This window comes from Phocoena sinus, chromosome 3 (assembly GCF_008692025.1).
Source record: "Phocoena sinus isolate mPhoSin1 chromosome 3, mPhoSin1.pri, whole genome shotgun sequence".
Taxonomy (NCBI): Eukaryota; Metazoa; Chordata; class Mammalia; order Artiodactyla; family Phocoenidae; genus Phocoena; species Phocoena sinus.
Window position 1 is genome coordinate 78,688,342 of NC_045765.1, and position 14,466 is coordinate 78,702,807.

The following is a 14,466-nucleotide window of genomic DNA, read 5'->3' on the forward strand; positions in this document are numbered from 1 at the left end:
CCAACATCGTGGGAAGAGTGGAGGCACAAACCTAAAAGATACATATATGAAATGTTTAACAAAGATCTAGCTAGATAAAGAATAACCAGAGATGAATAGTACAATTACTAAAATGAAAAAATACATTAGAAGGAATCAGTAGCTGAATAAATCAGGCAGAAGAACAGATAAGTGAGCTGGAAGACAGATGGTGGAAATCACTGCATCAAAGTAGAATAAAGAAAAAGTAATGAAAAGAAATGAGGACAGTCTCAGAGACCTCAGGACAACAGTGAATGCACCAACATTCACCTTATAGGGGTCCCAGGAGGAGAAGAGAGAGAGAAAGACCCTGAGAAAACATTTGAAGAGATAATAGCTGAAAACCTCCTTAACATAGGAAAGGAAACACTCACTGAAGTCCAGGAGGTGCAGAGAGTCCCATACAGGATAAACCCAAGGAGAAACACACCAAGACACATAGTAATCGAATTGACAAAAATTAAAGACAAAGAGAAAACATTAAAAGCAAGAAGGGAATCCCCATAAGGTTATCAGCTGATTTCTCCACAGAAACTCTGCAGGGAGTGTCATGATATATTCAAAGTGATGAAAGGGAAAAAGCTACAATCAAGAATATTCTACCCAGCAAGGCTCTCATTCAGATTCAATGGAGAAATGAAAAGCTTTGCAAACAAGCAAAAGCTAAGGGAATTCAGCACCACCAGAACAGCTTTACAACAAATGCTAAAAGAACTCTAGGTGGGAAAGAAAAAGGACATAACTAGAAACAAGAAAATTACAAATGGGAAAGCTCATCAGTAAAGGCAAACATACAGTAAAGGTAGGAAATAATCCACACACAAATATGATATCAAAACCAGCATGTGTGTGAAGAGGAGAGTTCAAATGCAGGATACCAGAAATGCATTTGAAACTAAGAGACCAGCAACTTAAAACAATCTTATAGACTGCTATATCAAGACTTCATGGTACCCACAAACCAAAAACCTACAACAGATATACACACAAAAAAGAAAAAGGAATCCAAACACAACACTAAAGATAGTCATCAAATCAGAAGAGAACAAAATGGGAAAGGAAGAAAAAAGACCCATGAAAATAATCCCAAAACAATTAAGGCAATAGGAACATACACAGGATTAGATGCTCCAACCAAGACACAGACTGGCTGAATGGATACAAAAACAAGACCCATCTATATGCTGTATACAAGAGACTCACTTCAGATCTAGGGACACATACAGACTGAAAGTGAGGGGATGGAAAAAGATATTCCATGCAAATGGAAATCAAAAGAAAGCTGGAGTAGCAATTCTCGTATCAGACAAAATAGACTTTAAAATAAAAGATTGTCACACGAGACAAGGAAGGACACTACATAATGATCAAGGGATCAATCCAAGAAGAAGATATAACAATTATATATGCACCCAACTTAGGAGCACCTTAATACACAAGGAAAATGGTAACAGCCATAAAGGAGAAATCGACGGTAACACAATAATAGTGGGGGACTTTAACACCCCACTTTCAGCAATGGACAGATCATCCAGACAGAAAATCATTAAGGAAGCACAGGTCTTAAATGACACATTGTATCAGATGGGCTTACTTGATATTTATAGAGCATTCCATCCAAAAAGAGCAGAGTACACTTTCTTCTCATGTGCTCATGGAACTCTCTCCAGGATAGATCATATACTGGGCCATAAACCCAGCACTGATAAATTCAAGAAAACTGAAATCATACCAAGCATCTTTTCCGACCACAATGCTATGAGATTAGAAATCAACTACAAGGGGGAAAAAAAAAACTATAAAAAACACAAACACGTGGAAGCTAAACAATGTGTTACTAAACAACCAATGGATCACTGAAGAAATCAAAGAGGAAATGAAAAAAAACCCAGAGACAAATTAAAACATGATGATCCAAAAGCTATGGGACACCTTTAACAGGGAAGTTTATAGCAATATAATCTTACCTCAGGAAGCAAGAAAAATCCCAAACAACCTAACCTTACAGCTAAAGCAACTAGAGAAAGGAAAAACAAAACCCAAAGTTAGTAGAAGGAAAGAAATCATAAAGATCAGAGCAGAAATAAATGAAATAGAAACAAAGAAAACAATAGCACAGATTAATAAAACTCAACGCTGGTTCTTGGAAAAGATAAACAAAGTTGATAAACATTTACTCAGACTCATCAAGAAAAAGAGAGAGAGGGCTCACATCAATAAATGAAATGATTGAAATGAAAAAGGAGAAGTTACAACGGACACCAAAGAAATACAAAGGATCATAAGACTACTACAAGCAACTATATGCCAATAAAGTGGACAACCTCAAAGAAATGGAAAAATTCTTGGAAAGGTACAATCTCCCAAGACCTAACCAGGAAGCAATAGAAAATATGAACAGACCAGTCACAAGCACTGAAATTGAAACTGTGATTAAAGAACACCCAACAAATGAAAGTCCAGGACCAGATGGATTCACAGGCGAATTCTATCAAACATCTAGAGACGAGTTAACACCTATCCTTTTGAAACTATTTTGAAAAATTGCAGAAGGAACACTTCCAAACTCATTCTATGAGGCCATAATCACCCTGATAACAGACAAAGATGCCACAAAATAAGAAACTTACAGGCCAGTATCACTGATGAACATACATGCAAAAATCCTCAACAAAATACTAGCAAACTGAACCCAACAGTACATTAAAAGGATCATACACCCATGATCAAGAGGGATTTAGCCCAGGGATGCAAGGATTTTTCAATATTTGCAAATCAATCAGTGTGATATACCACATTAACAAACAGAAGAATAAAAACCAAATGATCATCTCAGTAAATGCAGAAAAAGCTTTTGACAAAATTCAACACCCATTTATGATAAAAACTCACCAAACTCACCAGAAAGTGTGTAGAGAGGGAATATACCTCAACATAAGGGCCACATATGACAAACCTACAGTTAATATCATACCCAATGGTGAAAAGCTGAAAGCATTTCCTCTAAGATCAGGAATAAGACAAGCGTGTCCACTCTCACCACTTTTATTCAACATAGTTTTGGCAGTCCTAGCCATAGCAATTAGAGAAGAAAAAGAAATTAAGGGAATCCAAACTGGAAAAGAAGTAAACATGATATGACATGACACTATACACAAAAAATCCTAAGGATGATACCAGAAGACCATTAGAGTTCATCAATGAATTTGGTAAAGTTTCAGGTTACAAAATTAATACACAAAAATCTCTTGCATTCCTATACACTAACAAACAACTGAAGGTCAGAAAGAGAAATTAAGGAAACAATCCCATCAACCATTGCATCAAAAAGAATAAAATACCTAGGAGAAACCTACCTAAGGAGGTAAAAAACCTGTACTCAGAAAACTATAAGACACTGATGAAAGAAATTGAAGAGGACACAAACAGCTGCAAAAATATACCATGTACCTGGATTGGAAGAATCAATTACCGTCAAAATGACTATACTACCCAAGGTACTCTACAGACTCAATGCAATCCCTTTGAAATTCCCAATTTTCTGCAGTTCTAGAACAAAAAGTCTTAAAATTTGTTTGGAAACACAAAATAACCTGAATAGCAACAGCAATCTTGAGAAAGAAAAATGGAGCTAGTGGAATCAGGCTCCCTGACTTCAGACTACACTACAAAGCTACAGTAATCAAGACAGTATGGTACTGGCACAAAAACAGAAATATAGATCAACAGAACAGGATAGAAAGCCCAGAAATAAGCCCACACACCTATGTTCAATTAATCTACAATAAGGAGGCAAGAATATACAATAGAGAAAAGACAGCCTCTTCAGTAAGTGGTGCTGGGAAAACTGGACAGCTACATGTAAAAGACTAAAATTAGAACATTCTGTAACACTGTACACAAAAATAAACTCAAAATGGATTAAAGACCTAAATGTAAGACCAAATACCATAAAACTCTTCCAGGAAAACGTAGAACACTCCTTGACATAAATTGCAGCAATATCTTTTAGGATCCACCTCCTAGAGTAATGAAAATGAAAACAAAATAAACAAATGGACCAAATTACACTTAAAAGCTTTTTCACAGCAAAGGAAACCATAACCAAAACGAAAAGACAACACACAGAATGGGAGAAAATATTTGCAAATGATGCGACTGACAAGGTCTTAATCTCCAAAATATACAAACAGCTCATACAACTCAACAACAACAAAACAATCCAAAAATGGGCAGAAGACCTAAATAGACATTTCTCCAAAGAAGACATACAGATGGCCAGGAGGCACATGAAAAGATGCTCAACATCACTAAGTATTAGAGAAATGCAAATCAAAACTACAATGAGTTATCACACCAGTCAGAATGGGCATCATCAGAAAGTCTACAAACAACAAATACTGGAGACAGTGTGGAGGAAAGGGAACCCTCCTACACTGTTGGTGAGAATGTGAATTGGTGCAGCCCTGTGAACAGTATGGAGGTTCCTTAAAAAGCTAAAAATAGAGCTATCATAAGATCCAGCAATCCCACTCCTAGGCATATATCTGGAGAAAACCATGGTTCGAAAGGATACGTGCACCCCAATGTTCATTTCAGCACTGTTTACGATAGCCAAGACATGGAAGCAACCTAAATATCCATCTACAGACGAATGGATAAAGATGATGTGGGGGCTTCCCTGGTGGTGCAGTGGTTGAGAGTCCGCCTGCCGATGCAGGGGATGCAGGTTCATGCTCCGGTCTGGGAAGGTCCCACATGCCGCGGAGCAGCTGGGCCCGTGAGCGACGGCCGCTGAGCCTGCGCGTCCGGAGCCTGTGCTCCGCAACGGGAGAGGCCACAACAGTGAGAGGCCCGCATACCACAAAAAAAAAAAAAAAAAAGATGATGTACATATATACATTGAAATATTATTCAGCCATAAGAAAGAATGAAATAATGCCATCTGAAGCAACATGGATGGACCTAGAGATTCTCATACTAAGTGAAGTAAGTCAAAGACAAATACCATAGATGTCACATACATGGAGTCTAAAAAAACGATACAAATCAATATTTTTTTTTTTGGCGTTACATGTCCCCTGCAACAGCAGGCGGACTCTCAACCACTGTGCCACCAGGGAAGGCCCCACACAAATGAATTTATGTACAAAACAGAAACAGACTCACAGACTTCAAAAACAAACTTATGGTTACCAAAGGGGAAAGGGGTGGGAGGGGATAAATTAAGGGTTTGGGATTAACATATTCATACTATTATGTATAAAACAGATAAACAACAAGGACCTACTGTATAGCACAGGGAACTCTACTCATTATTCTGTAATAACCTATGTGGGAAAAGAATCTGAAAAAGAATAGATATATGTGTATGTATAACTAAATCACTTTGCTGAACACCTGAAACTAACACAACATTGTAAATCAACTATATACTCCAACATGAAATAAAATGAAAATTTAAGCCAAAGAAAGAAAAAACACTAATATTCCCCTTGAAGATACAAGGGTGGTAACTTACTCTTTTTGTCAGTTGAGTGTCCATCATGAAGTTGTGCACGTGCTTTTCTGCTTTGGTAAGTTCCAGCTTCCTTGCGACCACAGCTACCACCAGGGCTGTGCAACCAGCACCCTGAAAACCAGGAGAGAAAAGAACCCCGAAGAGTTATTATTTTTGGTCTCAAGCACATTAAACAATGTTTTGTACTAAGTACATTACTACAGTTTTTAATCTTCAGATAGGTATCAGTGTCTTCCATCAATATGACAGAAACCGCATGGCCAATACGAACAAGTAACATGCCTTTAGCTTGATGGTAAAAAACTTAAAATAGGTGAACTAAGAACAAATGTGTTTGTATCGAACACATTTTAATCATAAGAAATAAATGGTAAAACAGCAACTTGCTGAACTTTCAGGGACTTAAAAACAGAGCAAATCAGTTATACATGGATATACAAATTAGTGAATTAGCATAAATGTACAGAGAGGAAATAATTATTCTCTAAAAATAATATTCTATTATCTTCTGTGAAGATAAGACCAGCAGGTCTTCAGGACAATCAACTGTGAAAAGCCAGGAATGGAAATTGATGCATTATGTGCACGACTTCAAACGTGTCCACGTGCAAAACAGAAAGGATCACAGTGATCTGAACCTGGACAACAGACATACGTGAAGTGCTGAAGGTCAGGGATAACAGCCTTACTGTTCCAGAGGTTTACCAGCATGAAGAAAGGAATGGGCTACCTTTATTTTGAAAAGCTCAACAGTGGTCCTTTTTTGAATTATAGGCTATTGTGCTGATCTCTTAGGAAGAGTCGTGTGACACCGTATGGTGCCCCAGAGATTAAAGCCTTCCTGCTCCATGATCAAGGTGCATGCATTTTCTACAATGAATACATACTACTTATACAAACAAATTCCAAGTTGTGAGGTGTGGGGTCTTCTTGGTTGAAAGACCAGTGACTACATGCAGGGTCAGGAGGCAAGGCTGGGGCACCTACAGGAGGGCCCAGGCGAGGAAGTCCAGATCTCCAGACAGAATCTCAACCTTGGAAGGACCACAGACAATCAAGATTGCCTAGCCGTCTCAGTAGGCAGACAACAATGAGCCACAGGGCACAGGCAGGACCCACAGAAGAGGGCCGCAAACAATGAGACTTTACAATATGTGGGGATCTTTCAACAGACTGGAATCCTTTTAAGCTACTTTTAAATAGCATCCCTTTTATGTTAGCTAAGATGGTTAGGATGCTCACTGTATAGCCATCCAAGAGTCTCAAATTCACACAAGGTAACCTGGTTTTCCTCATTCCCAATAGGTCTAAAAATCATGAGTTATATCTAAGTTTGAGGGAATGGTTATTACTTATAGCATTTCCCTAATATATTATGAATATATTTTTATATCTATAATATTTAAAGACAATATGATATTTAAACAAGCAAGTCAGAAACTTGTATACATAATTTGCTCCTAATTTTATTTTTTAAAAGGAATTCATATTTGTGAAGCAAAGAAATAAGCCCAGCTGTGAAAAGAGCATCTCTCTCAGTGGTTGGAATACCAGTAAGTTATTTAGTTCTTTGTGCTTTCCTGAAGAGTCCACATTTTCTACAATGAATACATATTACTTATACAAACAAATGCTTACACATTTCAAAAATGACAACAGTTTGTAGTTTAAGAAAACATCTAACCTAACCTTTACATATCTTTATTATCCTTAAAAAAACTCAATCTAGGAAAATGATCTTTCTTCATACTTACTTTTGTTTTATTAAATAATTAATTATAATCATCTCCATTTGAATTGATAAATGTAACTCAGCCATTCAGTTACTAACCAAAGAAGGAATTTTTGGTCTCACTGAATGAGTTGTTGCAACAAATCTGGCAGAAGGGACAAGACTGAGGAGAAAGGGAGAAAATAGATACACTTGCCCTGTCTTGCTACAACTGGATAATTACAATCATAGAAACATGGCCTTATTAGTAAGTTGATACTGTTTAAATATAATATTTCCAGAGGGTTTAAATATCCCCCTTCCACCTAGCTCTATGGAGAAATCAGTATCCTCAGAAATGAAGTGGTACTGATGATAGGATCAGAGAAAGAAGCCAGAAGGTATTAGACCTACCTGGTTTAACTGTCAGATTTTGGAGATGAGGCAATTAAGGCAGAGTAAGTGATTATTCCATTATGAACTCAGAGTAGCATTGGTATACTTCCCACCCTTTACCTCATCTCATAGTACTTTTCTGTATATGTAAGATCACATATATTCTTACTTGTGGTCACTTCCGTATTCATGACACAATATGAAGCACTGTATTTCAAAGCAAAACAAGTACTCTTAGAGTATGAATGTTTAAAAACTGAGGAATATGGTCACCAAAATAAGGCAAAACATTATTCTTATTCTATAACTGGTGCAACTTTTAAATCAGTGTTTTTTAAACTTAAATGTGACTAGAATCTTTTAAAGCTCTCCACATGATTCCAACACAAAGTCACTGCTTTAAGTGAAGGATGATATGGAAAGAAAATGGCAAACTCCATTACTTACTTTCTAATTTAAACACGAGGTAAAGGTTCTTACCAGAGTCATTTCACTTATGAAGACATTCTGATAAACAAGGAGCATAAAGGAAGAGGACAGAGAAGACAAGGTCAGAAATGTATGGGCTCTGTGACAGCTATCTTGATATTTTGGGCTGTGTATAGACAATGAAAACAAGTGATTTATATGGCTGGATACCAATGAAAGAAAAGAATGGCCTTTGGAAGCATCTACACCTGTTATGTTGACTTTCAGACACCTGCCGCAAAATCTAAATAAGTTGCAGTATACTGATGAGAGGCTAGCCTGAATTGGTGGAAGGAATCAGTGGCCACTCAGGCTAGCCTTCTGTACCTACCCACAGTGTGATGGCATTTGTTTGACAGGAACGGGATCACCTGTTGTATGTAGGCTCCCAGACATTCCTCGATCAGTGAGCCAAGGGAAAGTCAAGAGCTTTTCAATAAGCAGCAGATATAAAAATCTGAGGAGCTTCTACCACTGGAGAGATAGCTCTAAGTGGCAGTTGGCACTATAAGCTGAATATTGTTCTCCTCTGGCAGGAGGCCACTGCTGCAATTCTTCTGGAAAGAAATCAAAATCCCAACAGGAGTGGAAAATCACTGGTATCAAGAGCCTTTGGAAGTTGATTTTTTATTTGTGCTTATTCTTGAGTGATATTTTTTCCCACTGCCAGCCCATTTCTTGCTGAGTGTTCTCTAGCTCACCAAAGTCTTGTGTATTAAATGATTACCTCTGTTGTAAACTAGAGAAGCAAGTGAATCTGACAGTTAAGTAATTAGTGAAACCATTGCCTATATCCCTCACTCCATTATCCTAACTGTACCCTTTAAATTGTACCCCAAGAGCCACTTAGAAACCTCTTTTTCTTCAAAGTCCATTACTCCTTATATGTAAGTCTTATACCCCCCAGGTTCTTAATAAATCATAAGAAGTTTTGATATGTATAGAATCGGGTTTCAAAAAAGTAACTTAAAAAAAAAAAAACTTTTAGAGTTATGCAAAATGAAGCTGGCTTACCCCTGAAAGGTGCAAGGTAAGTTCCTGCCAACACATTAATTGTTACAGTAATTTAAGTAATGGCACGATGTTATTGTCCACTCAGTGTCTATTTCCTGCACTATTCTGTTCCATAAAATGAATAGAATGAAAGTAAATATGCTTTTACAACATTTTGTCCAAATCTTGTCATGATCACAATGGATATAGAAACAGTTGGGACTAACATATGTTATTCTCTGAAATTAAGATCCCTGCATGCCTTTAACAAGATGAGTCATAGTCCTTTCACCAAAGTCAGAAAATGTATCCTGGTTACTTTTCTCTCATTTCATTTATGTTATTAAGAAAAAGCTAAGCAAATCACTAACTTGCCACTTCAAGATGCTCAGACAACTAAAAACTAAATAAAAAACAAAACAAAACATGGTGTTTATGATGCCAATACATTACAGTCAAAGGTTTAGGTTTTCCTTGGCTAGTTTATCATCTTTCCTTCTAACAAATTAGATGTTGCAAGAGAGAGAGGAGGAGTGGGGGAGAGAGGCCTTGTCCTTAGAAAAGATAAGTAAGTGTTAATGTTCGTCGTGCCAGATCAAAGTGAACAGACAAATGACAATCAGAATGCATAAGCTATAGTTGAATCCCAACACCTGGAGAGTCTTAGATGCTGCCAAATTAAAATGTAGTGCCTGCATAGCAAACAAAACTGTAAAAAAAAAAAAAGACAATCTACAGAATGGGAGAAAATATTTGTAAACAATGCGACCGACAAGGGCTTAATCTCCAAAATATACGAACAGCTCATACAACTCAATATCAAAAAACCAGGGACTTCCGTGGTGGCGTAGTGGTTAAGAATCCACCTGTCAATGCAGGGGACACAGGTTCAAGCCCTGGTCCGGGAAGATCCCACTGGCCACGAGCAAATAAGCCCATGCACCACAGCTACTGAGCCTGTGCTCTAGAGCCCACGAGCCACAACTACTGAGCCCATGTGCCTAGAGCCCATGCTCCGCAACAAGAGAAGTCACCACAATGAGAAGCCCGCGCACTGCAATAAAGAGTAGCCCCCATTTGCTGCAACTAGAGAAAGCCCACACACAGCAACAAAGACCCAATGCAGCCAAAAGAAAAAAAAAACGACTCAATCGAAAAATGGGCAGAACACCTAAATAGACATTTCTCCAAAGAAAACATACAGATGACCAAGAGTCACATGAAAAGATGCTCAACATCACTAATTATTAGAGAAATGCAAATTAAAACTACAATGAGGTATCACCTCACACCAGTCAGAATGGCCAAAAAGTCTACAAATGACAAGTGCTGGAGAGGGTGTGAAGAAAAAGGAACCCTCCTACACTATTGGTGGGAATGTAAATTGGTACAACCACTACAGACAAGAGTATGCAGGTTCTTAAAAAAACTAGAGTTGCCATATGACCCAGCAATCCCATTCCTGGGCATATATCCAGACAGAACTACATTCAAAAAGATACATGCACCCATATATTCACAGCAGCACTATTTGCAATAGCCAAGACATGGGAACAGCCTAAATGTCCATCGACAGAGGAATGGATAAAGAAGATGTGGTAGATATACACAATGGAATATTACTCAGCCATAAAAAAGAATGAAATAATGCCATTTGCAGCAACATGGATGCAACTAGAGATTATCATACTAAGTGAAGTCTGACAGAGAAAGAGAAATACTATATGATATCACTTATATGTAGAATCTAAAATATGGCACAAATGAACCTATCTACAAAACAGAAACAGACTCACAGACATAGACATCAGACTTGTGGTTGCCAAGGGGGAGGTGGGGAGGGAGAGGGATGGACTGGGAGTTTGAGTTTAGTAGATATAAACTGTTACATTTAGAATGGATAAACAACCAGGTCCCTACTGTATAGTACAGGGAACTATATTCAATAACCTGTGTTAAACCATAATGAAAAAGAATATGAAAAAGAATGTATATACGTGTATAACTGAGTGACTTTTGTACAGCAGAAATTAGCACAACGTTGTAAATCAACTCTACTTCAATAAAAAAAATAAATTAAGATGTAGTGCCCTTCTCTGTTGTATTCTTCTCTAATATAGCACATACATTGAAAGCCATGTCGGTCCCTAGAATTTAAAAGAAGTTCAAGCAGCTCGTTTTCCCCAAGATCATTTATCACACAGTGTTTGAAAAATTCAGAGAAGTGACATATTTTTACTTTAGATCACTGGTGATGCTGATCCTACTAACACTTTTAAGAATGATTTTGAAATACCACTTTGGGATCAAGCTTTAATAACTTAATACACAAGGCTATGGAGAGGAAAATTCCTTTAATAGCACACCGGGGAAAGGTTTTGACTCTTTTCTTATTTAAAAAGGCATCTGCCAAAGATTCAACATAATAATAATAAAATTTATAATTTGGGGGGAAATTCCAGAATACTCACCATCACAGAGAAGCATTCTGCCAAAAATTGCTAAAGTTCCAATTATTCCAGTGTTAAATTAATTATCATCCTGGGTCTTACAATAGCTCCTAAAAGGCCAAACTTTAGTTTGATAGCTGATTGATTGCCTATCACTAATGAAAATTTCTTAACATATTTTGAAAAAATCATGCTTTCTACTGAAAATGCACCTAAGTTAAAGATTAACTTGCATTTTAAAATATTAACTTGTTCTTCAAAGGGAAGGTAAAATGAGTACTTGAAAACATTACCCATGTTTTTGTCCCTGGGGTTGACTGATTCAATATCCTAGAAAAATAAATACCTTTTTTAGTGCACTTGCCTGACAATTATTCTTTCATAAAGATACATAAAACAAGCATTTCTGGCAAGTAAGAAGGATTCTATAAAACATTCAGCTTCAGTATAATATCCCATTGGAGTTTTACAAGATCTCTTTAGGTTATGAAAATAAACAACATTCAAGATAACTTTGAAGATACATTCCCTCTGGGTATCTTCAAATACAGTTGGCCCTTGAACAAGAAGGGGGTTAGGGATGCCCACCCTCCTTGTTGTTGAAAATCCGAGTATAACTTATAGTGGGCCCTCCATAGCTGTGAATTCAATCAACCATGGATTGTGTAGTACTACAGAATTTACTACTGAAAAATATCTGCAATAAGTGGATCCAGGCAGTTCAAACTGGTGTTGTTCAAGGGTCAACTGTATTGTTGATAGGAGGGCAGAGGTCAGTTAAAATGTTCTCATCCTAAGGAAGAGGGGAGAAGGTGTGTGTGGGTTTTTGAGTTCAGTGATAAAACCTGGGTTTAGGAACCCCAACTCTCCTTCAGAGTCATTTGCTTGGTTAGCTCCTTCTTGTGTGCTTTGGTGGCTGGAAAGAGGAAGTGGTACATAAGACGGGTCATTAACAATGAGTCATCCTCAGGTTTAAATCTCCTTATTAGCAATGGTGCCAATGTGAGCGCACGCATTTCAGAGACGGGAAGGGCAGCTCTGCCAATTCAAAGTGCTGATAGTTTAGAAAATGTAGGTGGAATTGTAGAGACAATATGAGTCGAATACTAGAAGGTCACAACAACTTTCAGCTATACTTGCCTGTACCTGGAAAAAAGCAGCTGTCTTATTTCTTAAGAAATTTTCTTGGGGAGAAGTGAAGGTCTGCTTAGGGCAATGGTGGGGAATTTAGCTTTAGGACTGAAAAGGCCCATCATCCCCTCCAGCTGCTCTGCACAAAACAGAAATTATGGTAAGAATTTAAAGATACGCTCTCTTCAATGAGGCTTTATTTGATGAGATTCAATGAACATGCCAGAAAGTACCGGAAAACAAAAAGTAAGGTAAAAGCCTCTTCAAGGTTATTATTTGATATTAAACACCTCATATCAAATTGTACAAGACATATAAAAGATCCTGGGATATTTTTTTTCCTTATTCACACATGCAACACCAAGGAATGGCTCTAGTCTAGTTTTTCAGGGCTCCTACTTCTACTGGCAGGGTAAAAGTAATCCTTAAATGCAAAGACAGGAAGTAGCAGGAATATAATCATACTTTAGGTTTAGCCTTCTTTAATACCAGTCATTCTCTTACTATAAGCTCTGGCTAATTTATGGCTCTCTTTTGGAATATCTTCTGATTGAATTAACACGGTAGTGTTACTATCCTTCAGGGTGAAAACTACTGAACTCTGACAATTGACTGAGATGCCATGTGACCTTAAATCAAGACTCTTTGATACCTGGTAAATTTGATGATGACAATTATGAAGTGTTCTTATCCTAATGTGGTGTAAAAAAGTGATTACTGTTTTATTTTTGCTCCCTGAATAAAACTTAAAAAATTAACTGGTGTGATTTTTAAATTATTACAAAGTGGAAAACCTTTATGCATTGCTTTTGTTTATACAGAATTACTGATGGGATGGAAGAAGCTTAAATTGGTCATATCTGAAGTCACCTCACTTTTGTTGAGAAATACATAGTGGACTTGTTGAAATCTAGGGCTTACAGGTCACTATCAGTAGAGGACCACTTATCAGATAATAACCAGTATCCCTAGGACTGTGCAGATATTACTCCATATTTAAAAATAATTTATGCCAAAAAATTCAGTCATCCATACTCTAAATAGTTAAAGGGCCAACAGGAGATGTCATAATTTTACAAAAGTAGAGAAGCAAAAATTAAAAATGAATGACTTTCATTTTAATATAAGACTAGAGATACTCTTACCAATGAGGCTGTATTCTACTCTCGAAACAAACATATATACCCATAGGTAAGGAAAAATGATAGCATTCAGCTTGTGTTGTATCTTTTTTTTTTTTTTTTGCAGTACGTGGGCCTCTCACTGTTGTGGCCTCTCCCGTTGTGGAGCACTGGCTCCGGCTGTGCAGACTCAGCGGCCATGGCTCACGGGCCCAGCCGCTCCGTGGCATGTGGGATCTTCCCGGACCGGGGAACGAACCCGTGTCCCCTGCATCGGCAGGCGGGCTCTCAACCACTGTGTCACCAGGGAAGCCCTTGTGTTGTATCTTTATGTACAGATATAAAATGGTAGATAGGGTAACTTTTTAAATGCTGAGCAAATCAATTACTTTATTATAAAGTTGGAGATACTGAGAAACTAGCTGGTACTGACAAAAAGCTAAGACACCATGATGTAACACTGTTATTTGCCTGCCTTCAACCAAAAGGATAAAGCCATTTAAACTTCATCCCAGAGTTTATCATGACATCCAAAACAGTAAATCCTCAGCACCTCCTCAAAAAGTGGAAGGACAGGGGATCAGAATCAAGATGGCGGAGTAGTAGGACATGGAACTCACCTCTTCCCACAAATACATCAAGAATACATGTACA

General features: G+C 37.6%; 1 protein-coding gene across 3 annotated transcripts in view; it reads right to left on the bottom strand.

Moving 5' to 3' along the window:
- KCNN2 (potassium calcium-activated channel subfamily N member 2) overlaps positions 1–14,466 on the bottom strand; it is a 178,862-nt gene that overhangs the window by 20,546 nt on the left and 143,850 nt on the right. For all 3 annotated transcript variants that reach the window (XM_032627156.1, XM_032627154.1, XM_032627155.1), the window contains one exon: positions 5,543–5,653. In XM_032627156.1, the coding sequence (XP_032483047.1) occupies positions 5,543–5,653 (111 nt within the window). The remainder of the gene's footprint in view (positions 1–5,542; positions 5,654–14,466) is intronic.